Source organism: Paroedura picta, chromosome 2 (assembly GCF_049243985.1).
Source record: "Paroedura picta isolate Pp20150507F chromosome 2, Ppicta_v3.0, whole genome shotgun sequence".
Classification (NCBI taxonomy): domain Eukaryota; kingdom Metazoa; phylum Chordata; class Lepidosauria; order Squamata; family Gekkonidae; genus Paroedura; species Paroedura picta.
Genome location: NC_135370.1, coordinates 70,071,953 through 70,098,288, shown reverse-complemented (window position 1 = coordinate 70,098,288; position 26,336 = coordinate 70,071,953). Strand labels below are relative to the sequence as shown.

At 41.4% G+C, this 26,336-nt stretch overlaps 1 protein-coding gene across 2 annotated transcripts; it reads left to right on the top strand.

The window, feature by feature from the left end:
• The first annotated feature begins 714 nt into the window (after nucleotides 1-714).
• On the top strand, nucleotides 715-26,006 carry ERCC3 (ERCC excision repair 3, TFIIH core complex helicase subunit). 2 transcript variants are annotated; one of them, XM_077320596.1, is made up of 15 exons: nucleotides 715-865; nucleotides 2,172-2,377; nucleotides 3,457-3,693; nucleotides 4,803-4,852; nucleotides 5,687-5,822; nucleotides 6,757-6,921; nucleotides 8,657-8,861; nucleotides 9,423-9,737; nucleotides 12,997-13,181; nucleotides 17,536-17,738; nucleotides 20,153-20,249; nucleotides 20,445-20,562; nucleotides 23,832-23,950; nucleotides 24,552-24,704; nucleotides 25,486-26,006. In XM_077320596.1, exons 1-15 carry the CDS (start codon nucleotides 847-849, stop codon nucleotides 25,618-25,620), a joined length of 2,343 nt encoding a protein of 780 aa, XP_077176711.1. In that variant the 5' UTR covers nucleotides 715-846; the 3' UTR covers nucleotides 25,621-26,006. The 2 variants fall into 2 exon arrangements, with proteins under 2 accessions (XP_077176711.1, XP_077176712.1); XM_077320597.1 differs by lacking the exon at nucleotides 25,486-26,006 and having other exon boundaries at nucleotides 23,882-23,950.
• The last annotated feature ends 330 nt before the right edge of the window (nucleotides 26,007-26,336 follow it).

The window sequence follows — 26,336 nt, the reverse complement described above, 5'->3', positions numbered from 1 at the left end:
TGCTGTCTGACTACGGATTTAAATCAAACCCACCCTGCAGGGCATAATGGATAAAAGCCTTTTGTTATCCCAGTGATGATAACCATGAGAATTACAACAAAAAAAGCAATGCAAAAGTAATTTTTAATGCAAACTTGAAATATATACGTACTGCGGGGGAAACCGCAGGCCTTGAGTGACATTTAAATGAATAAAATCGAGTTTGTTGGTCTCTATTCGAATCCAGCGGTTTCAAGCTATCATTCCTTTGAAGTTATTTTGAATTTTGTTGAATGTGGCAGGTCAAAAACCAGTTGGAGAACAGTCTTGGTCCTGCCATTGAGATGTCCGATTTGTATCCATTTCCATCTGCCTCAAAACTAGGTCTGCGACCAGCTGCTTGTTTGTGTGTTTTGAAATGAATTCCCCTTTCCCCCTGCCCAGCCTGGTGTTCACGTCCATCGGTGCGAGAGCAGCAGCGTTACAGCAACTCCCGTGTTTCCTCCGCGCCCGATCCCAATTCCAGCCAACGATTGAGGGGACGAGTAACGCTGATTCCCCCCCCCCCCCCGATCATCCCAGCGAAGAGCAAAACCAGCGGCGCCCAGTCCATCCAAACCTTTGCTGCCGTGCAAAAATGCTGCTGCAGCAAACTATTACGCTCACTTGGCGACAGCTCGTCTCGCAAGCCTGCAGCAGCCCGAAGTCGAGAGCCCCTCCTCGAGCAAGGCCAGCCTGACGGCCCTTTCCGCAGTTGCTCTGGCCGGCGAAGAAACCGGATTCACTCTTAATCTGTCTCTCGTGCTCCGGAAGCGGCGGGGCTGGAGGGCGGTGCGCTTGGGAAGCCGGGCGAGGCTGGCGTGAGAGATGGGCAGGAAGGAGCGAGGTGAGCAGGCGGCGGCTTCAGCACACAGCCTTCCGACCCGCCCGCTGCGGCTGTTTCCTATTGGGGGGGGGGGGCGTCTCTGGCCTCTGGCGCGACCCTTGGCTTCTCGCTTGCTTTGGGAGAAGGGCGCGCCATTTGGCTCCCGGAGCCCCCGGAGCGCCAAGCAGAACAGCCCCCCTGTCTCTGAAGAGAGGGCCTGACGCTCCTTCTGAAATGAATGTTGTCCAGAAGATTCCAGTAGGCCAGGGGAAGAACAGCCGGGGTGCTCTACCTTGGAGAGAAGGGCTGTGGGCTGTATTTTGAGGGGTGCTGGTCCCCGCGCCCTTTTAAATTACGGAATTAAGTAAATGAGAAGCGGCCTGGCTGTTGTTTCCTAAGCTCAGCCTTCCTACCTTCCATCCAGCTCAGGGAACACCCTGCGGTCTGCACGGTTTTTGTTTTCTAAATCTTCCTCGTGTTGGTTCCCCCCCCCCCCATGATAGTAGTACCCCCTTACCATGAGGATGAGATGAAGGTGCTCCTTAGTGGGGAGGGGCACTATCAAGGTGCTTTCTTATCTTTAAGTATACAGGGTGGGGCATTGGCATTGAGTGAGCCTTGCCTTGGCCTTGCCAGGACAACCATAGTGATTAGGTTAGGAGAGAGGAGATTTCTGTTTGCTGCGCTTCGCTTTCTCCTCCTTGGGAGATGTAAACAGATATGTGTGCACTTTGATAGGGATCCTCAATATCTGGCCATGAAATGAGATTCATGGAGGCATAGTTACATGCTGGCATAATTTGGTGGTCGTGGCAGGTGCTGTTAAGTCGCTGTCAATTTACAGCTATTCTTTAGGGTAGGGGTAGTCAACCTGTGGTCCTCCAGATGTTCATGGACTACAATTCCCATGATCCCCTGCCAGAAAGTGCTGGCAGGGGCTCATGGGAATTGTAATCCATGGACATCTGGAGGACCACAGGTTGACTACCCCTGCTTTAGGGTCTTCTGAGCAAGACACCAGCAGAGGTGGTTTGTCACTGTCTGCCTTTGCTCACTGGATTTTTTGAATATTTTTCCTTCCTTCAGGGTGAAATATGAATTAGAACTTAACCAACGGTTGAAGGTAACCCTAATTCTTGTGTTGAGGTAACTAAAGGAAGATATCAAAAAAGTAGATGATTTCTAGTAGAGAAAGGAGCACCAAAGGGTCTTGTTTCCTACCTTGTTCATGTTGTACAGACATTATCATTCTACGGTTTCTGTACCTCTGAAAAATGTTTAACTACATGGTTTTGGTTTTTAAAAACCAGTTGATTTTTATGTTCAGATAAGAAGAAATCTAAGAAACGACATTATGAGGAGGAGGAAGAAGAAGTATATGATACCTCAGGCAGAGATTCCCAGGAAGCGGTTCCCTCAGCAGCAGGGAAGCAAGTGGAAGACTCTGGAACCAAAGTGGATGAATATGGAGCCAAAGACTACCGCAGTCAGATGTTGCTAAAGGCAGATCATTCCTCACGTCCACTGTGGGTGGTAAGTCCCAATAAGCATGTAACATTGCAAAAACTTTTCCTAGCTTTTAATAAAGACTAGTAAATAAAAAATATCAAGAATGACATCACTCGAAATTGGTGATGTTTGTGCACAAAGACAGACCAGTTTAAAAAGAAGAGCTGACATTTCTTTTAAGCATTTCAAAAAAAATTGAGAAGCTGATCCAATACCAAGTTTATTTTCATGACTTTTTCAGTTTATTAAATTTGCTCTTATCAGTTTGCAATTCCCTTACTGCATCTGTCATTTCTGTAGTAGCATATGAATATTCAGATGTCTGGGGGAAGCCAACAAAAATCAGTTATTACAGGCTTGTTTATGTTTGTTGAGAAGACTTGAGAACAAATGAAAACTCCTGAATCTGATGTCTATTTTGTAGTAATGTGCAAAATTAGAAAAAAATTCTGTTACATGGCTATATTATCTTCAGAGCCATTGTGAATTAAATCATTTCTTCAGGCAGACTCCTCGAGTAAGAAATTAAACTGAGATACTGGTCCAGGATCCTGGCCAAATTCTAGAGAGTTCCTTCTGATTGTCTCTCTTCAATAGATACAGGTGGGTACTGGTGTTGGTCTGAAGTAGCAGAACAAAATTGGAGCCCAATGACACCTTTAAGACCAACAAAGATTTATTCAAGGCGTGAGCTTTTGCATGCATGCACACGTCAGACAATAGAACAGGGAACATGAGAGTACAGATAAAAGGAGATAATAAATTAGTAGCAAATTAGTAAACAGCATCACAGCATTCACAAATATGCAGTATGCTAGAACAATAAAACAATAAAACAGTCCTTTGGGTTCAATTGCCATTCACAAAAACAGGTGAAGAGAACTGGAACTGGAAGAGAACTCTCAGAAAAAGGTAGTATGTTTCCTGAGTGTTCTCCCAGAAAACTTATTCATGCTGATCATGATCTGTCTGTTGGATAATGCTGTCTATGCACTGCCAGGTAAATAAAAGCATTTTCCCTTACTGAGTGCATAAAAGCAATGGTGAAGCTCCTTATGCTGTTTTCAGATAATATTACCGATGGTATGTGTTTGTTTTTTCAGGCCCCTGATGGACATATTTTCCTTGAAGCCTTTTCACCTGTTTACAAGTACGCCCAAGATTTTTTGGTTGCAATAGCTGAGCCAGTCTGCCGACCCACCCATGTACATGAATATAAACTGACTGCCTATTCCCTCTATGCTGCTGTCAGTGTTGGTTTGCAAACAAGTGACATAACTGAATATTTGCAAAAGCTGAGTAAGACTGGTGTACCAGATGGTATAATTCAGTTTATTAAGGTAAAACTTTATTGGAGATTGTCATTTGCTTGCTTTACTCATGTATGTGTTCTGAGTTAAAAGGGTGAGACAGTGGAGGTGCAATGTAATGAAAGAAAGGGATCTGCTGTCATGCTTGAAGTTAGTCCTGTCATCAATGTGCAAATACAATGATTCTTTACGAGTGTTAAGTTACTTCCTAGCACAAAATTAATAAACTTTAAGGCGTTTCCAGAGACAAAAAATGTGCTATATGTTAGCTTCAGCAGACAGATGCTGCAGCTTGCACTAGTGACAGAGGAGCAAAATCTGTTATAGGAACTTGGAAATAAATTATATTTGCTGTTTGGTGTAAACTTGGAAAAGAATTCTGCAAAGTTTTCTCATAAGAATAAGAACTGTTAGTTATATGTTTGTCATGGAGAATAGTCATCACCATGCTGAGCTTTTCATCACTGAAATAATTGCCCATCGCATAGTGGGTGTTTTCTCTCCCAGCGGCTGGTACAACAACATAAGACAGAGATAAGGAAATCCACAACACAGTGAATGATGATTTTGTGATAATTTTGGCTAAATAGCTACAACCAAGAGAGAAGTGAAACATTCCCCATGGCATATGTATTGTCTAAACCAACTTTGGGGGAAGTTTAGGACTGCAAGTTCTCTTTTACAGTGTACAGTTGTATCTTCTTCCCTGGACTGTTTAATTCCTGATTTAGAGATTTTGCAAAATCAGCTGGTAATGTTTCTCTGAGAATGCATCATTATGTGCATAATTATTATTATTATTATTATTTATTTGATTTGTATGACCGCCGCTCTCGGAAACCGGCTCGCGGCGGTTCACAACATTTTAATACAGATACAATATATTAACCATTAAAATTCCCCATTAAAACCCCATTAAAACAATGACTAAGTCACAATGATGGCGATTAAAACTATTCCCGTACAGGCCCACTGGATGAGCAGAAGGGAACGGAGGATAATTGGGCATAGGATGGAACACTCTGGGGAACCAGGTCAGTTTAGTACTGGCCTCCCCCCTCCGGGGAGAGGGGTCCGATCTTAATGCGAACCAGTTCCAGCCCAGTGTTATGTCTCTAATTAATATTTTCATTTTGCAGCTATGCACTGTCAGCTATGGGAAGGTAAAGCTGGTCTTGAAGCATAACAGGTAAGCTGGTACTTGTACTTATGAGGTGCAAGAAATATTTCTAAACCTCTCACAGGTTGCTCTTCACTGATAGTTTGTTTTGTTGAGGAAATGTCCATACTCACCTCTACCCCTTTCTCAATTGTGTATTGTGTATGTAATTTTAATTATAGAAATTATTTGTTTTTAACGTTGATATTACCCACCTTGTGCCGACTAGGGAATGGCAAACCATAAGAATAAAAGGATGATTATGATGTTTATTATCTGTCCATTCCAGAAAGGAACAGAGATTTTAGTAATGCCATTTGGGACCCAGTGGTTTTGAATTTTTAATGGTGGTGTATCTTACACAGTCATAGCTTTGGACAAATTATTTAGTTCTCTCTCTCTCCATGGTCTGGTAGAGTTTCTTCTCCAATAGGGTACAGTTGGCCCTCCCTTTTCAGTTGGAAGAGGAATTAACATTTCCTGCCTGATACTTTGATTTTAAATAGAAGATGCACTCTGCTCCTGGACCTGTTTGCACTGTTACAATTATCAATTAGTAGTATTAATGTTATGGTTATTTATATGTTATAGATTGTTTCTTGTACTGTTTATACGTTTTATGTAAACTGCCTGAGCCTCTGGGGAGGGCGGTATAAAAATGTAATCAATAAATAAAACTTAATAGGAAGTCTGTCTTCCCTATTAAGAATCATGCTGTAAGAACTGCAACCAAATTGAAACTGCAGCATAGCTTCATACTGGATACCAATCCAACCTAACGGAAGTGTGGAGATTAGTAAATTGTACATGCAGGTTGGCCTTTCTAAAATCTATGGATTCTGCTTCCCTGTCTCTGCTGCCTAGGTATTTTGTAGAAAGTGCACACCCTGAAGTCATTCAGCAGCTTCTCCAGGATCAGGTTATTAGAGACTGCCGCCTGAGAAATGCAGAGGGGGAAGAAACAGAACTCATCATGGAAACATTCACAAGTAAATCGGCTGTACGTTGGAACTGCAGATAACTACATTAATACCAGCTTTATCGGTGACAGCCAGCACAATGTAATGGGTAGAGTGGTGGACTCTCATTTGGAGAACTTGGTTTGATTTTCCACTCCTCCACATGCAGCCAGCTTGGGGGACCTTGGGCCAGTCACAGTTTTCTTAGAGCTGTTCTCACAGAGCAGTTATCTTAAAGTTCTCTTAGCCCCACCCACCTCACAGGTATCTGTTGTGGGGAGAGGAAGGGAAAGATATTTGCAAGCTGCTTTGGCACTTCTTCGGGTATTGAAAAGGAGGGTATAAAAAAAAAAAGTCAGCTTTTCTTCTCTCCTTGTTCTCCTACTTCTCCCTCCAGGAACAATTATTTGTCACATGAAAGAAAATGTATAGGAGATTCTGTCTGGAGAACAAACATGAGATTGGGGAAATTATATAGAAATTAAAACGAAATCTTCACACACCCCATGGTTCAAATTAAATTGCCCCACAATGCTATTTACAGGTTTTGCTTAAAAAAAAACTTGAATAAATATTATGTTGCCTAACCTAGCAAATCATATAAGCCAGGGGTAGTCAACCAGCAAACGCTGGCAGGGGCAAATGCTGGCAGGGGCAAATGCTGGCAGGGGCTCATGGGAATTGTAGTCCATGGACATCTGGAGGACCACAGGTTGACTACCCTTGCTATAAACTGTTAATGGCAAAGTGGTGTGTGAATTGTGTCTATTTCAGTATTTTTCTTGCCACACATATACTCTTCTAAGTTTCCCTTTGCAGCTCATTTAGGACTTTCATCAGAATATTGTTACACTATAATTACTAACACTTCAGATGAGTCTTCATACAGTCATTAGTTCATGGTTTAATCCCTCTAATAGAGCTGTAGTCCGTTTTTTTGCCACATAATTAGCTACTCTTGAATTCCTGTTCTAGATTTCCAAGTCCAGTGAAGGGGGCAGTGGTCCCTCAACTTCGCAAGGGACAGATGCTCAAAGCAAATCAGATGTCCCTGCTGATTTATTTGAGTTTTACGAACAAATGGACAAGGATGAAGAGGAAGAGGAGGAAACCCAGACTGTATCGTTTGAAGTGAAGCAGGTAATACACATCTGAAGATTCACCATGATTTCATGTGATGTGAGGAAGCCGGGGTTCATTGGCTCTAACATAGCAAGCATGTTACATCTGAACCACATACTATGGTCCCTGTAAGCCAGAATTTCAATCTTGATTTACAGGAAAGACAGCAAACTGCAGTTTGTGGTTCTGACCACGAATGACAAACTGGTTTGTCCTGGAAACCGAAGCCAGAGGAGGGAATAAAGCACATGGCTGCAAGAACTGCCCAAGAATCTTCAAGGCTTGTGGTCATTTCTGAACCATGCCTTAGAACGCTGAGCATTGTTAAATAGCAAGACTTCATTTGATGGCTGGTGCCCCCTGTGGTTCTCGTATTAATATCACCCCTCTCCATTGAATGGTAGAAGGAATGTGATATCGGTGGCCCTTCTGCATCTTGAAGAGTCCCTAGACTCAGTGGTGCATGTGGGCCATATTTGCCTTCAGGGAGCTTTAAAATTTAGATTTGAGACTGCAGCCTTAGTATATCAACATCAATTCCAATAGAAGGAGAAGAAGAGTTGGTTCTTATATGCCGCTTTTCCCTACCTGAAGGAGGCTCAAAGCGGCTTACATTCGCCTTCCCATTCCTCTCCCCACAACAGACACCCTGTGGGGTGGGTGAGGCTGAGAGAGCCCTGATATCACTGCTCGGTCAGAACAGTTTTATCAGTGCCGTGGCGAGCCCAAGGTCACCCAGCTGGCTGCATGTGGGGGAGTACAGAATCGAACCCGGCATGCCAGATTAGAAGTCCACGCTCCTAACCACTACACCAAACTGGCTAGACCAGAAGTGTCTTATGATAACCTTTAGGCCACAGCAGAATTTCCTGTAAGTCAGTGACACAAAATTTGTCTTAGACATGATTTATATTGGAATATGAATTTTTGTGGTCCCTAGCATACTTCACAGTGAGGGGAAAGTGGGGCCATTTTAGCACAAATGCAGCTAGTTTAACAAGGAAAACTACATTTAATATTCTTTAACTCCTGGGCTTGTTTCCACTACAGAAGAAGGTTAAAATGAGGGAGGAATATGTGGCTGTCTGTGCCATAAGGGAAACAAAGTCCAGAAGAATCCTGGAAACAAACCACATGATTTCACTGAATATGATCTTTCTGAGGGAATCGTTCTTTTTGGTTCTTAAAAAGTCGGCATATAATATCAAAATGCAGCATTCTCTCCTGAATCACCCCTTTTAGCTTAAAGTCATGTATGCTCAGTATGGGAAGCTAGTTAGCATGAGCATGAACCTGGCTAAGTACTGAAATAATGATGCAGAATTGATGGCCCTAGGGACAAACAGGATCCTTTTGCCTAATGTGATGTTACCCAAAAACATGCCAGACTGGAAACCTTTTTATATTTATTTATTTTATTTTATTGTAGCTGCAGCAAGAATGAGACAGTCACAGAAGACATATGTCCATGTGAACCTATGCAAAGAACAAAGGGTTACATAGAATTTTTTACATCTATCTTGTAGGGTTGGCTCAGAGGGCTGGCTGCATCCCTGGACCAATGCATTAATGCCACTCCCTGAGAATCATCTCCAGGTTCCCCTTGATCCTCCCCCAAAGTCTCCAGACTAATCTTGGAGCCTTTATCTCATACCTCTGTTGCAGCAGGGTCACCACGTCAGCACTTGTCCTTTAAACTAAAGTTTCTTTCTTTCTCTCCCCCCCCCCCATTTTTGTGCCTGTTTTTCTTTAGGAAATGATTGAAGAACTTCAGAAGCGCTGCATTCAGCTGGAGTACCCTCTACTAGCAGAATATGACTTCAGAAATGATTCAGTGAATCCTGATATCAACATAGACCTGAAACCCACAGCTGTTCTTCGACCATACCAGGAGAAGAGCTTAAGAAAAATGTTTGGGAATGGCCGTGCTAGATCTGGTGTTATTGTCTTGCCCTGTGGTGAGTTGATGGGATTTAAGCTAAGAATTCTGTTATCAGACATGCAGCGTCAGCCTGTTTCATAATTGCCTGCCAGTATTCTCTGGTGGACATAGTGGGACTTAATTCTGGTAAACATTGCATAATTTCACTTTGGTTTTGCAGGGGGCATTGGGTACTCTAAAACAGGACTTATTTTGCTGAAGGCAAGGGTGTTGATGGGAATGCTTACAGTTAAATACTTGTTACATCATTTTTAGCCCTAAGCAGATTTATCTATGGTTCCAAAGTTGTCTTCTTTGCTTGTCTTTAGCAGTTGAGCCATCATGTTTGTTTTGAGCGCTGTCTGGTAGATTTTCTAAATGTTTTCCACATTATTGTGGTAAGAACATTAATGAGGAATGACTTTGTATGGTCTTTGCTTCTGAAGTAAGCATTCAGAGTGCTCCTGAATAACTTAGTGAGATTGATCTGTTTATTTGTTTCAGGGATTTTGTAGATGCCCTTTTTCTCTTTGCCCTATGAACAGTGGTTATCCTTCCATAGATTTTGTTGATCACTCCTTGTTTTTGTTTCCCCCAGGGGCAGGCAAGTCACTTGTAGGAGTGACGGCTGCTTCTACAGTCCGCAAGCGGTGCCTAGTGCTTGGCAATTCTGCAGTTTCAGTGGAGCAGTGGAAAGCCCAGTTCAAAATGTGGTCTACTATAGATGACAGCCAAATATGTCGTTTCACTTCAGATGCCAAAGACAAGCCTATTGGCTGTTCCATTGCAATCAGCACCTATTCTATGTTGGGACACACAACAAAGAGGTCATGGGAAGCCGAGAAAGTAATGGAGTGGTTGAAGAGTCAAGAGTGGGGCCTTATGATTCTGGACGAAGTACACACCATACCTGGTAAAGAAAGAATGTTCACATCTCCAAACAGTGCCTTTCCCCCTGTCAAGTCCAGCATTAGTGAGCTACATAGTTCCCGATGATTTTACTCTGTAATGTGATTTGGGATGAAATAGTTGCACGGTGCTTCAGAGTCATACATTTTTTAAGACATAATATTGGTGTAAGATTTTGACATGATAGTTACCTTCAAAGATCTCTCAAAACAAGTAGGACATATTTCATAGATTGCTTAATGATGATTGTGATGGCTCCTCTGATTTCACTAGTGCTGAAAGAAACAGCCACTGTGATGATCTAGTTTACAGCATTTGGACTTGCATATCAATTTAGCCAATGTGCTTATTACTTGCTCATTCAGCCTCAGGATTCCATCGGTAAAATAGGAATTGGCAACCAAAATGGTAAATCATAGTCCCAGAATCATTTTGCATAGATGATGATGATGATTTGGATTTATTACCCGCCACTCTCAGCAAAGCCGGTTCGTGACAAGTTACATGGTAAAAACAATCCAATCCCCTGAGCCTTCGGGGAGGGCGGTATATAAATCTAAATAAATAAATAAATAAAACCCCTTTAACCCCTAAAACCAATTATTAAAATACAAGTACCAAAAGACAGTGGGAACCAAAAGACAGTGGGAACCAAAAGTCAGGGGGCAGCTGAACACCACAGATGACATGTGGTGGAATACTCCTTTGTTTTATTTTTAATAATATAGGTATGCATGTATGGTCATTTTTCTGCATCTAGGTAGTATGAAAAAAAATTTTTTTTTAATATTGAGGTGGAGATTTGTTTATTTTGCCCTCAAAGTCAGCTGACTAATGGCAACTCCAAAGCAGCTCATATTATTCTCCTCTTTTCCTTTTTATTTATAACCCTGTGAGGGAGGGTCTTGGACCTTCATGTTTACAGGACTGCGTTTCCCATTACAATGATCCCTTTGATCATCATCTAGGACCCTCTTGTAAGTGCCTGGCCACAGGATAGCTCAATTAGCTGTCACCAGGGGAAGGGCCTTCTCAGTTGTGGCCCCTACCTACCTATGGGGGTACACTCTCAGATAACATCTGTGCCCTGCTGGATTTGTTTAATTTTTGCCAGGCATGCAAAGCTGAATTATTTAGGTTGGCCTTTGGAGGATATTCAAAGGATATTTGGCATGTTTTAATGGTTGTATAGTAACTTCAATATTTTAATATTTAAAACATTTATATTTCATGCTACTTCTTTTTATGTTGTTTTTGACTTATTGGTTTTAATGTTGTAAGTCACCCTGAGACCATTTAGCTGAGTGGCAGCTAGGGATGTGCAATTTTTTCTATCAATGTTTTTGGGTATGGGTCCCAAAGAGCTAGCTAAACAGCCAAACCTTCCAGTAGAACTCTCCCCACAAGCCTGGCTAGGGCCCTACTAGACTGCCCAACAGAGCCCACCAAGCAGCTGATCCTGAGGGAGTACTCTCCCCTAAGGCTCAGATGAGTCTCTGCTGGGCTTCCCAGTTTAGATGGGACTGCTCAGCAAAGCTCACCAAGGAACCAATCATGCTGGGATAACTCTCCCTGCAGCCCCTGCTGGACAGTCCAGTTTAGACCAGATTGCCTAACAGAGCCCCCCCTGGAGCTAATTGAATGAGGCACCTCTGGGCAGCCCAGTTATATTAGAATGCTCAACAGAACCTGCCAAGGAGTTGATCCTGTGAGGAGAACTTTCCTGCAGATTTGGCTGGAGCGCTGCTAGCCAGCTTGGTTTATAGCTGACTGCCCAACAGAGCTTGTCCAGGGGCCAATCAATTTGGGTAAACCTGAATATGCACACACCCCCACTGGTTATTAAATAATCTAATAAATAAATATGTGATCTTTACAAAAATCACGTCTTCAACAAGATGAGGATTCGAACCTGAGTCTCTCAGTCCTTTCTCCTAAGATCTAACTCAGCCCTTCTCAACTCTTTAACAATTGAGAAACCCCTGAAATATTCTTGTGGCTTCAAGAAACCCCAGAAGTGACATGATTGTGCAGAATATGGTTGGAAAGCATAACTGTGTACATGGCCACCCTTGGCCCCACCCCTTCCCACCCCCTCCAGGCCCATCATTGGCCATTTTAGGAGGGGGGGGGCAAGTTGACATGGCTATATATAGCCGTATTACAAGCTAAATGTTTAGCAAATGTAATATATATATATATATATATATATATATATATATATATATATATATATATATATATATATATATATATATATATATATATATATATATATATATATACACATACATACATACATACATACACATATACATATACATATACATATATATATATATATATATATATACATACATACATACATACATACATACACATATACATATACATATATATATATACATATACATATATACATATATACATATATACATATATACATATATATATATATATATAAAAATAAGTTAACTGCCAACCATTTAGGAAACCCTTCCTTGGCCACCAAGAAACCCCAGAGTTTCACAAAACCCTGGTTGAGAAAACCTGTTCTAACTGTTATGCCTCACTGGCTTTCAGAGGCTGGCTGGTGTTGAACTGTAGTAAACAGCCTGACCTACTTGAGTATGCAAGTCAGATGATCTCAAGTTACTGAGAGATTGTTTCTAGGCCTAGGGTTGCCAGCCTTCTGATGGGGGCTGAAAATCTGTCAGAATTGCAACTAAACTTCAAATGGCACCCATAGATAAAATCAATGCTTTGTAGGTTGAGTTATATGGCATAATATCTGTCTCCCCTCTACAAACTCTGCCTTCTTCAGACACCACCACAAAATCTCCAGGAATTTACCATCCTGGAGCCCAGAATCCTAATGAGTTCTCCCTCAAAGGCCAAAAACAGCCTTGCCCTTACTCCCTTTTTGTTCACAGAAACCCATCCTGGAATACTGTAGTTGCCTAGCAACAGCCACTGAGGAAATCTGTTTCAGGTTTTTTATATCCCCCAATGTATTTCTTATCCCTTCACAGCTCCAGTCACCTGAATTAAGTATCCAAAGATCTGTCCAACTTCACTATTAAAATGTCAGGGAGCACTTTAAATGTATCTGTTAAGACATAGGTCTCCAATCTCTGCAAAAGGGCTGATTTTTTGTCTTCTACACTTAATATAAATTAACCGCATTGAGTTCTCACTGGAATGTCTTTTCCTGCAGTCCTTTTAGAAGCTAAATCACAATCTGTTCCTGTGTAATTCTTTAGCAAAAATGTTCAGACGTGTACTCACCATTGTGCAAGCCCATTGCAAGCTTGGACTGACAGCTACCCTTGTGAGAGAAGATGACAAAATCGTAGACTTGAATTTCCTCATTGGGCCTAAATTGTATGAAGCCAACTGGATGGAACTACAGAACAATGGCTACATCGCTAAAGTCCAATGTGCTGAGGTAATTAATGCCCTGCTTGTCGCCAATGTTGTTGCATTTCCTGAATTGCTGAACATGTAGATAATTTTCAAATGCAGCTTAGTGAACAAAAAAGTCATTAGGGAACAAAAAAGTCATTAGGGAACAAAATAAGTAAACCTGTCAAACGATGCAGAGGTTATCCGCATACCCATACATTTGCTTAGCCTCTGTGGCATAGTGACGGCATGATGAAAGTAAGTCTACTTGCACAAACATTTTTAAAAGCCATCAGAAATATTATTAGCCTCCTGTACATGAATTTTGAAACTACATAATTTAGAAACAATTTCTTTACGTTCAAATCTTTGAAAACAAAGGGGTTGCATTTAAGAGAGCTATTATAATAGTATAAAACGCTTTCTATAAATTTTGGGATAGATAGCACTTGAGTGTCCTTTAGTGTAATGTCCAACATGCATACAGATTAATCATGGCCATTAGTTCCACAGGAGGTTTCCTTGCTGCTGCTTTTCTAACTTTTCTCTAACAGACAAAAGATAACAGAAAACTCTTATCTAAACTGTCTCTGATTTCCATTAAATTTGAACAGAACTTTGCAGCTGAAGATAAGTTATGTCCTTGCCTCCATTTTATTTGAGCCAAGGGTTGCTGAAATCAGGTTAGAACTACCTTTATTGCCAGGGCTAGAACATGTAAAGCAATTCATACATACTTCTGCATCAATAAAGCCGCCTTGAATTCTTCATTGGGAAAGGCAACCTATGAACATTTAAATAAAAGTGTCTTTTAACTATGTAACTAGTAACTTATGCCATCAGATTTCATGCATAAATTGAATGGTGTACCATGTTGTTGCATGGTTGGGGTGGGGAGACGCCATCATGCAGTGAGGGTCCCATGTCCCCGCTCCCCCCCACGGCTACAGTTATTGCTGCGGAGTGCTTCCAGCCCCGTGTTGTGTCCGTAGGGCCGTTGCGTTGGGGCAGCCAGCAAGTGCCGGGGTAGCCCCTCCCCCATGCACACGTGGGGAATAGCGGCAGCCCAGTATGGCTGCCGCCATGCATAATGGGTCAACAATTAACATTTTGTATTGTGTTTCTTAATTTTTTTTAAGGGCTCGTTCTGGACACCTTCCCCATATACTGTAATGTTACTGTGGTACTGGCTTTTTTCCTACAGAATTTGAAATAAGCAAATTGTCATTATTTCCTTAAGCCATCTTTTAAACATAGACTATTTCCTAACATTAAATCTGTAGCTTCTGGTGAATACAGTAGCTTCTGTGACCAGAGCTGAGTTTCTGCGAGCAATTTTTAACACCTTCCCACTCCCCCAGCAGTTTTCCTATGTCCCCACTTCACCTAAAAAAACCATCCAGACCATGCAGGAAGAAGGCATTTGCCAAAACAGCCTTCTTCCAATTCATACGCACAAGTTGGTGAATTCAAAAGGGATTTAGTTGCTTGCCCCCACTTACCCTCAGCAGCGGATTTTCATAGGGCCCAACAGATTGATCGGAGAAGGTACTAGGAGTTTCTTTGTGAACTTTCCCTCTTTCCAGAAGTGCAGATATGCATGGTTTTAGTAATGATTACATTTATAAGTTCTTTTATTATTCAAGATATCGCATGCCCAATGAGAAATTCTGCTGTAGAAATTGTCAGGTGATTGTTCAGTTTCCTTTTTTTAAGAAGAAGAAAAAGAGTTCTTATATGCTGCTTTTCTCTACCTGAAGGAGTCTCAAAGTTGCTTACAATCGCCTTCCCTTTCCTCTCCCCATAACAGACACCCTGTAAGGTCGGTGACTCTGAGAGAGCCCTGATCTTACTGTTTTGTCAGAACAAGTGCTGTGGCGAGCCCAAGGTCACCCAGCTGGCTGCATGTGGGGGAATGAAGAATCAAATCCAACTTGCCAGATTAGAAATCCATGCTCCTAACCACTAGACCAAGCTGGCTCTCACCAAGCCTTATATGCTGCTGTGTGTCAGTTTGTCTATAAAGATGCTTGTTATTTGCATGCTGTAGTTATCACAGAATGATGAGAGAGCGTTAGACTCTGGTTGCTCAATGTAGATTATACATTTTGTTCACACAATGGGAGAATAGCTAAATATCTTCTTTGCCTTTTCACTGTCTTTCAGATATGTACTTCTAAATATATCACACATGAAAAATATATTCTGAGCCAGTTGGGTTGGCCAGCTTCTGCTTTGTAAATTGCTGAACAGTCAGTTCATCCCAGTGACAGCAGAGGGCAGTGCTTGTTAGAATCATAGAATAATAAGAGTTGGAAGGGGCCTCCAGGGTCATTTAGTTCAACCCCCTGCAGAATGCAAGGAATTCACAACCACTTACCCATCACAGTAACCTCAATTCCATGTACAGATGATGCCCGCCTTCCCCCCCCTCAAAAAAACAAAAACAAAAACCCCTCAGAATCCCTGGGGAGTCTGGCCTGGAGGAAATAGTTGTGTGATCTGAGAAGCCCTGTTTGGTTCATGTCCATGCTTATTTATTCTGCTTTGATTTATTTAACATTCTTGAGATTGATGGCCAGAATAGCTACGCAACTTGAAAAATCTGCAATATGGAGATAGTGATATGAATATTAGTTTACTGTCTGAAGGCTGAAGATTATTTATTTTTATTTTATTTGTTATGTTTCCAGGCTATCCCTCCATGGTCTCCAGGTAGCTTACAATGAATTCATAGATAAAAACTCCAAATCCCTATCCATTGTTATTCCTCTGTATATTTGTAAAACAGCCTAGGGGGTGGGATGTGTTCAGCTGTCCAAATTGGAATAGGGCCAATCAGGGTGCAGCCAGCTTTGCCCTGATTGGCCCTCCGCCTGCAGCTCCTGCCCTCCGTCCCTGGACTCTAGCCTCTTTGCTCTCAGACACCTCAGTACCTGGAGCCAGCAGCAGATAAGGGCCCTGGGCAAAGGGCTGTGGTAGAGGGCCTACTAACGAGGGCCTCTTGGCCTGCTAGGCTGGGCCTGCTTATGAGGGCCTCTTGGCCCGCTAAGCAGGGCCTGCTTACGAGGGCCTCTTGGCCTGCTAGGCTGGGCCTGCTGACGAGGGCCTCCCGGCCTGCTGACTGCCTGCTAAGGTGCTCTGTCTTGGCCCTGCTAATGAGCTGCCCGGGGGCCAGGGGACGGGACCCTTTCTAGGCTCGTTCTTAGGGACGGACTTTGAAGCTAGTACAGACAATAAAATACATAATAACCTAAACATTTGTTTAAAAGTTTTTACATTCGCTCCATCCATTAATTATCCCTGACAAGCCAAGGAATTTCAGTTCCTGGCCCAGCTTAGGTGGGACCAAGCAGCCTCGACAGAAGTCCAAATGCCTGGTGAAAGAGCGCCATTTTGCAGGCCATTGGAAATTAGAGAGTTCTGTAAGGATCTGGCTCTCTACTGGCAGCTTATTTCACTAGGCTAGAGCCAGGGCTGAAAAGGCCCTGGCTCTGGTTGAGATCAGGCATACTGCTCTGGGGCCGGAGACAACCAGCAAGTTGGACTTTGCTGAGCAAAGTGCTCTTCAGGATGTGTTTATGGAGCGGTGGTCCTCTGAAATCTGGAAGTGCCTTCTTGAGGAGGTGGAAATCAGTCCCCAGCATCTTTTTGTTGTGGAAAGTTATCACAAAACTCCATTAAATATTGTGCTTTTCTGAATTAAAGTTGGAGGCACATTTTTCCAGAAGAAGTTAATGATCAGAAAAGTTCATATCCAGAAAAATTAACGTTTAGTGTGTTTAAAATGGGAATTACCAAATCTCCTCTACTTCTTTGTTGGAAGATGTTGATTCATTCCTTTGTTCCGACTAAGGAAACTATCCATGGTCTTAGACAGTAAATCCCTACAAAAAAAGTTCCAGACTAGGAATAATATAGAAAGGAGAACATGGTAGGTATGGCCCCTTGCACTGCATCTGGCATCCCACTAAGCAGCCCCCAGACTTTTTATGCCACCATGACCTTGCATTGCCAAGGAGACCCATTTGGTATGATGTATACTATCACCTAGCTGTGTTGCATTCTTCTCATGCATGTGTTGCAGTGCTTTTGTCCACAAACACATTTTGGCATTTTCTTTAACAAAAGGAAGGTAATCACGTCACTCATCTCACTTCACATGAGGAACTTCTTTTTGTCTTGTCTTGAGGAGATTGTCAATATATCTCCCTACCCTTTCTCACTACTTTTACAGAGTTTTAAATAATTCCCAGCATTCTTGCTGCAAGCATTAACTCTTCATAATTAATTCAGCATTTATATCATATTACATACATACTAGACTTGTATCAGTGTTCCTTTGAATTCTTATTGAAATACCTGAAATCTAATTGTGTGTGTGTTTATTTTTAAAGGTTTGGTGTCCAATGTCTCCTGAGTTCTACAGGGAATATGTAGCTATTAAAACAAAGAAGCGGATACTGCTTTATACCATGAACCCAAACAAATTCAGAGCTTGCCAGTTCCTGATTAAGTTTCATGAACGAAGGAATGACAAGATCATCGTCTTTGCAGACAATGTCTTTGCTCTAAAGGAGTATGCGGTTAGGCTGGGCAAGTGAGTATTGATGAATGAAAGACAGCTGTGTAAACCTCGGAGTGAAGGAATCTCTCCAGGATTTATCACTTTGGATTTTTAAGCTCTTTCATCTGCTTGCATTTCATTAAAATACAGGATTTTAAATGGCTGCTTTATGATCAGAGGGCCCACTCTTGTCTCTAGAAAGCATTGTCCATTCGAGGGCTGCTTCTGATGGGACATATTTCATATGCTCTGAGAATTTCCACATAGAAGTATAGTAGCTGCTTGTAGTTGGTTTCAGAGGCAACTTATTTTGTTGACTGGGAAATTGCAGTTAACTGAGGATTCCCACAAGTATGCAGAGTAAAGCAATGAATGCAACTGCCGCATCAACAATGAACATTTATGGTTTTTCTCCGTATAGAGAGTGCATTCGTTTGCATTGGTGATAAATTGATGTACTGTAACTCCCTGTACACTTTTGTTCCATGTTTAAAAATACCATTATTGATAACTCAGTCTTTTCAACAAAATAATTAAATATGAAATGACCGAGTTTGTAATGCCCTTGTATACATCTGAAATATAGCAATTTCACTGCAGCAAAAATGCAATATCCACTTGACCAAAGAGCTTGAAAACTGACATAAGAATTTATTATTTATTTATTTAGATGTTTATACTGCCCTTCCATATGGCTCTGGGTGGTTTAAATAAAACATCATGAGGTAATTACATGGAACATCACAACAAATATAATAATCATAACATATAACATATCAACTAGGATATTATTACAGTATAAACTCTTTTGAAAAGGCCATTAGTCTTATGGATATGGTTGATATATATATATATATATATATATCACATCTTTGAAGAAAGTTTGTTTGCTTATGGGATTTATAGTCTGCACTATCTTTGGGAACTCTGTAGCTGTTGTAACATAAAAGCAGTGGTTCCCTTTTGCATCAAAATGAAACAAAAATAGAATCACTATGGTATCCCTGTGCACATTTGAACGTACACAGAAAAAAGAGATCCCAGTTCGCTTCATTCCTGTATACATGCAAAGGAATATTTCATATGAACTGGGTCCCTCTGCTGAAATAAATGGAAATATTTGTTTTGGGGGGAATTCCTTCTAAGTGTTGGCTACTATGTCCCTCGCATCAGTGTGATTATGTGTGTGTGTATTAGCTCTAAACTCATGATTGTATCATAGAGTTATGTTTCATTTTATGCTGATGGCAAAGAATAATCAGTAGAACTCTCCAGAATCAATTCGGTGCCCTTTTATATAAGATGTAGTATTGAATGTCATATTTATTTACATTCACACTCTTTCCCATTAGTTCATGGTAGCTATATGTACATACTATAATGTTAAATGATTAAACTGATACCGTATTTGCCGGCGTATAAGACGACTGAGCGTATAAGACGACCCCCCAACATTTCCACTCAAAATATAGAGTTTGTTACATTACATTACAGTACTATGGGCCACTATGGGCAGCTATGTCTATCCCAACTGAAGTGCACCCGGCGTATAGGACAACCCCCCCACTTGGAGGCATGTTTTTCAGGGGGGAAAAGTAGTCTTATACGCCAGCAAATACTGTAATAATTTTTCTAAGTGAGATTGTGAAATTGTTCGTAGTATCTGACACACCTGAAAAATGAGATATCTTCAAGGAGACCAAAATCCACATTTTCACATAATCATCTCTTGTTTCATTGTTCCTATGGCTTTTGTGAAGACATTTGTTTACAATGATGCCTGCACTTATCATCTTCTGATAAGACTTCAGAAATCAACAAATATGACTGTTCCATATTTATCATGGCTTTTTGAGAGCAAATGTTTGCAGATTATCCTATTAATGAAAACATTGCACTCTTTGACTGTTTTCCTCCACTAAACTGTTCAAACATCTGGACAACATGCCATAAGGAGAGCAGGGATAAAATGTTGGCTTGAGTGCTAATTTATCATTCACATATTGGGATTTGTCTCTTCTTGCATGAGAGTAAAAGCATTGAATCCAAACAGCATTTTGGTGCTCAAGGACACAAGTGGAAAAGGAGAAGAATACAGCTGTTAATGCACTAGCTCAGTAGATTTAAGCAAAGAAAACACCTTTTTTCTATTTTAACAGCTGCTTCTGTCCTTTCATGTGGGATTACCAGATATCTTCAGCCCACTGGTTTGTTGAGTCAAGAGGCGCACATCAAATGAATAATGTTTACCACTGTCAAGATTTATTTCTATGGAAGGAGGGTGTCTGGCAGAACACTTTTGTCCCCAGTTGAGTGTATCCACAAGCGTTAAGTACTAATGCTAAAAAAGAGAATGTTGTGTGAAGCAGATAATTTTTAAACATGTACATTTTTTAGACTGTTTAATATACTCTTATACATTTGTTCTCTGTGTTTCTCTGTTTTAGACCTTATATTTATGGACCTACGGCACAGGGGGAGAGAATGCAGATCTTGCAAAATTTCAAACACAATCCCAAAATCAACACCATCTTCATTTCCAAGGTAATAAAATACATTCTTCCTGATTATTAAATTGGCTTGCAGTGTTAGATTGCTTGTTGTGGACAACCTAAAAAACTTGTTGTGACTCACTGTATCATTGATGAATGTTCATTATAACACACAAGTCAATGTGGCTCATTCATACTTGCTTTGATTAATGTGGCCTGCTGCTTAGAGGCTCCTTTTGTATTGTAGGTAGGTGACACATCCTTTGATCTGCCAGAAGCCAATGTTCTGATTCAGATTTCATCCCATGGTGGGTCTCGAAGACAGGAGGCTCAAAGATTGGGACGAGTGCTGAGAGCTAAAAAAGGTACATGAAGTCTTGTGCCATCAGTGCCTTGAATTTTAATGGAACACTCAAGCGTGAAAGTAACAGAAGTCAACTCATCTAGCCAACTAAGCATGTGCAATTTGCCATTGTCCTGCTTTATTACTGTCAGCTCAAGGTCACAGGTTAAAACAAAATTCAAGAGTAGTTAAAAAAAGTACTGCGGTAGGGGGCCATCTTTCCCTTTTTCCTTCCTGCTTAATTACTCCTCATATGACATTTAGGATTAGCATTTGGTATGTCTTTAAAGACATGCTTTAGCAGACCTTAGTCCCAAGGGGCTGCATTTTAATTGTTCTTATTGAACTTCCACGGCAATTGTTTCACTTCCTCTTATTACTGTGGTTTGGGGTTTGAGGGAACATACTTTCTTTCTCCATTGACGTAAAGCAGTCAGACGGACCCAGGTTGCCTCCAGACCCCTTGATTAGTCAGGAGTCACTCAAGTTATGATGCAGCCTTGAAAACTGTAGCAAATTTGACCCAAGTGTGTAGTTGCACTTTTAAAATGCCCAATAGATGGCTGCTACACCTGTGTGTTTCTTGGGTGAATATTTCCATATCGAATTTCCTTGCTTGATTACCACAATATTCTGTCATCTTCCCTGCCAACCATAAGCTTGTTTAGAAAAGTTTGCTTAAAGAACTAAGATAATGCATACAAAATACACAAAATTCTGAAATCAGGGAACAAAGCAATAATACCAAATAGGAGAAGAAAGAGAAATTTGTGTATATTTTCTTTGTTTTTAAAACTATGTAACATTGGGAATAAGAAAGTAAAGTCATCACATTTAAGCACAGGGTATTGGATCCAAAAATCTTTCACTGAAGGGTATGATTTTCACCAGTTCCCTCCTGCTACAGACCCTCTTCCTCCCCTCCCCCCCAATACACACACACTGCCCTGAGATAATTTCAGCTGTTGGAAACAACAGAACAAAGTTTGAGTCCAGTGGCACCTTAAAGTTTTATTCAAAGTATAAGCTTTTGTGTGCATGCACACTGCTTTAGCTACAATGAAACTAAATTTCCTCAACCACTACATATAGATAGAGAAAAGTGTGTATCCAACCTTTGCTTGAAGATTGCCAGTGAGGGGGAGCTCACCACCTCCTTAGGCAGCCTATTCCACTGCTGAACTACTCTGACTGTGAATTTTTTTTCCCTGATATCTAGCCTATATCATTGTACTTGCAGTTTAAATCCATTACTGCGCGTCCTTTCCTCTGCAGCCAACGGAAACAGCATCCTGCCCTCCTCCAAGTGACAACCTTTCAAATACTTAAAGAGGGCTATCATGTCCTCTCTGAACCTCCTTTTCTCCAGGCTGAACTTTCCCAAGTCCCTCAACCTATCTTCATAGGGCTTGGTCTTTTGGCCCAAGATCATCCTCGTTGCTCTCCTCTGTACCCTTTCAATTTTATCTATGTCCTTCTTGAAGTGAGGCCTCCAGAACTGCACACAGTACTCCAGGTGTGGTCTGACTAGTGCCGTATACCAGTGGTCCCCAACCTTTTTATCACTGGGGACCGGCCAACACTTGACAATTTTACTGAGGCCCGGGGGGGGGGGGGAAGTCTTTTGCTGAGGGACGTCGCCACCACCGCCTGAGCCACTGCTCCACTTTCTTTCCCGCCAGTGCCCCTGACTTCCTGCCGCCCGCTGGGGGGGCACTGCCAGCAGCAGCTGCGCAGTGCCACACCAAGAGGGAGCCCCAGCCATGGTAGCCACCGGAGAGCACCAAAGGTGAGCTGGTGGCAGAGTGGCAGGGCAGCCCCTGAGGCAGCAGCCGGGGAAGAGGGCCAGGAGGAGCTGCGGCCCGGTACCGACTGATCTACGGACCGGTGCCGGTCCCCGGACCGGGGGTTGGGGACCACTGCCGTATACAATGGGACTATGACATCTTGTGATTTTGATGTGATGCCCCTGTTGATATAGCCTAAAATGGTATTTGCCTTTTTTACCGCTGCATCACACTGCCTGCTCATGTTTAGCTTATAATCCACAAGTAACCCAAGGTCTCGTTCACACACAGTTACCTAGAAGCATATCCCCCATCCAGTAGGCATGCTTTTCATTTTTCTGACCCAGATGCAGAACTTTACACTTATCTTTATTAAATTGCATCTTGTTCTCATTTGCCCATTTTTCCATTGTGTTCAGATCTCGTTGAACTCTGTCTCTATCTTCTGGAGTATTTGGTGTCATCTGCAAACTTGATGAGTAGTCCCTCCACCCCTTCATTAATAAAGATCATTAATAAATATATTAAAAAGTACTGGACTGAGCACCGAGCCCTGCGGTACCCCACTACTCACCTCCCTCCAGTCTGATGAAACACCATTGACAACAACTCTTTGAGTGCAGTTCTCTAACCAATTCCCTATCCACCTAACTATCTGAAAATCCAGATTGCAGTCCTTCAACTTATCCATCAGAACATCATGGGGAACCTTTATCAAAAGCTTTACTAAAATCCAAGTAAACAACATCAACCGAATTTCCACAATCCAGCAAACCTGTTACTTGGTCAAAAAAGGAAACCAGGTTGGTCTGACAGGACCTGTTGGAGACAAATCCATGCTGACTTCCTTGGATCACCAAATTGTCCTCCAGATGTTTGCAGATTGCTCCCTTTAATATCTGCTCCATTATCTTCCCCACAACAGAGGTCAGACTCACTGGTCTGTAGTTTCCCATGTCATTCTTCCTCCCTTTTTTGAAGATCGGAATAACGTTTGCTCTCTTCCAATCCTCTGGGACATTTCCAGTCCTTAAAGAGGTCCCGAAGATGATGGACAAGGGTTGTGCAAGTTCTCGGGCTATAACAAGGACTGAGAGACTTAGCATGTGTAGATGCGTGTTCCTTCAGTTACATAAAAACAGATTTCTTCAAATGTTACATATAAGTAGGGGGAGGGATTAGTTGCCAGGAAGGACTAATTAGTGTTCAGATGCAGAAGTAACCAATGGAAGCTTGTACCTTGAATAAAACTTGAAGGTGCCACTGGACACAAACGTTGTTACACTGTCTTAAGAGTCCTTTCTCCCCCAGGGACAGCATTTGCTGGTGTTCAGCAGGCTGTAGCAGGGACTGCATGGAGTAAAGCATTCCTATCCATGGTCACACCACACCTAAGACTTTGACAATGTCATTTGGCGTGTTAAATTCTTCATTGTCATTGTTCTTTACTCTCTTGTATATGCCTTTTATGTCTACTAACCTGCCAGTATAACTTTTGCTGTAGGGATGGTTGCAGAGGAGTACAATGCCTTCTTTTATTCTCTGGTCTCCCAGGACACTCAAGAAATGGCATACTCAACCAAACGCCAGCGGTTTCTGGTAGATCAAGGCTACAGTTTTAAGGTAATTTTGTCTCCATATTTTTAGAGAATGGTACTCCCAATTATTTTTACAGGAACCAACTTTCCATTGTATAAGTGGGTTAATAGTACTATAACTAGAGAAAAGCAACTTTGCACTGACCTTATTATATTTTTGGTTTGTGTTGTCTGTACAGTAGTAAAAGCTGAGGGGAGGGGAGATCCATGACCACTATACTGAAAATATTTGTTTGCTGGACATATTGTACTTCTCTTCTTAATGTGTGGTTCAGTGACTTATGGCTTTGACCCAGTGATGTGAGAACAGAAGGCCATGTGATTTTTCCTACATTTGCATTGTCACAGAAATCTAAGCTGGGGAGAGGACGCTCAAAAAATCCCCCACAGTGCCAGTCTAATCTAACAAAGTATAAAACAAAGTGCACTCTTTCATATTGTTAGCTTACTGAACTATTTTAAGAATTATCACTTATCACTGATATCAGTATTTATTCCACTGGTTAACAAAGTGAACATTCTGCAAACCAGTGATCTATATTCCTACGGCCCTTTAATTCACCAAGTACTTCTCTTGTCGGTGAACAGTGAAGAAATTAACAGTTGTGTTTCTTTCTGATTCCCAGGTGATTACTAAGCTTGCAGGTATGGAGGAAGAAGAACTTATGTTTTCATCCAAAGAAGAACAGCAGCAGCTCCTCCAAAAGGTTTTGCAGGCTTCTGACATGGATGCTGAGGAAGAGGTTGTTGCAGGAGAGTATGGCTCAAAGTCAACTCAGGCAAGTGGATATGTTATTAAAAGTCCATAAAGTTTCATATTGCGGGGGCAATCATTCTGCTCTACACATCAGTAACTCACCACCCCTGCCTCCTCCAGAGAAGAAGCTGTCACACACATACCACTCTGCCTACAGCAGTAGCAGTAGTCCCAATGATGAACAAAAGGAAAAAGTTATATGTGTACTGCTATCCTCCCATCCATCTTTGAGGCTTTTTCCATGGGCAAACCAAAGAGGCAAGCCTGGCTTGTTTTCAAGTGTGGTCCTAACTCTGCTATACCAGACTGGTTTAAACCTCTAGCCTTTTGCTTCCATGTTCCTGTCAGTGGATCAGGAGTGTTGGGCAGGTTTTGCAGCCCCTACAATGTTGTATCCATGTGAATGCTTTTCCACACTAGAATAAATGATGACAATTTAGTCTTATAGAAAAACATAGATAGATACGTACATCTCACAGTAGACACTCGAGAACTAAACTTTCTCCCAGACCCCGGCATTAAGACTCAAGCTTGTTGATATCTGCATAGCCACAAGGAGAGTGATGCTAATTATTGAAGAGTAGGCTGTTGTGAAGACAGAGCTGTACTATGTGAGGGTGGTACCCCATTGTCAGAGCCATCACTTCTGTCTGGCTGCCACCCAGTGAGGGTGTACCTGCCATAATCCCCTATAGGAGATTTTTACTGAAGGGCAAATTTGTATGGGTAGAGCACATTATTTTTCATGGTAGGAATAGGTAGAATGGCACTGAACTTACTGGTTATGTGTTCTCTTATTCTAGGTTTCTCGACATCATGGTACAATGAGCTCTATGTCTGGAGCAGATGATACAGTCTATATGGAGTATCAAACCTCACGAAGCAAAGCGTCTTCAAATAAACATGTCCACCCACTTTTTAAACGCTTCAGGAAGTAATGTAATGGGACTGTATTATGCCATTGTGCATCTCTCTCTTCCTACTAGAAGGAAGGAAGATGAAACCTGGATTTGACTCAGGTTCCTAAAATTGATTCTGTAATTTGATAAAATAATGAACTAATGGATAAAATGCAATTAGAAGCTGTTCACTCATTATAATGGAAGATTCTGTCAATGGGTTTTACATTTATTAATCCTATATGGTATTTTTCAGGCAATATTTTCAGTCTATATTTTTTATTTAACAATTTAAAAGATGGGTTTAAACAATTCTGAAATAAGTTTTTTTGTATATATTTGTATCATGTATACAGTAAAGGTTTAGATGCTTGAAAATATTAAATAAAATTGTTCTGTTCAAAAATAAAATATATAGTATTTTATTATCTTTTTTCCTTTGAATCCTCTTGGGGTATCCATTAGATTAAGTCCAAAAGTGTGTTGTTATTAATTGAAGAATGCTTCTGATGCAGCTTTTAAGAAGCCCTTTTTGTAGTACCCCTCTAACTATTTTTGTGACGTTTTGTGTTATGTACTACTTGAGACTCAAAAAGAGTGTTAAAGAACTAATATACTAATATGTTTCTCCTCTGACAATTAGGGCACATCCATTTTGCCAGGATTAAAATCTTGGCTTTTCCTCATCAAATTGATAACTAAGTTTGACCAAAGAATAAAAAGAATAGAGCTGGTTAGTAGCAATATATTAACAT

Excerpts from the sequence above, each read along its gene's own strand:
- ERCC3 (XM_077320596.1), top strand. Across the intron at positions 2,378-3,456 it reads CCTCACGTCCACTGTGGGTG|GCCCCTGATGGACATATTTT; the intron begins GTAAGTCCCAAT and ends TTGTTTTTTCAG. Across the intron at positions 5,823-6,756 it reads CATTCACAAGTAAATCGGCT|ATTTCCAAGTCCAGTGAAGG; the intron begins GTACGTTGGAAC and ends TTCCTGTTCTAG.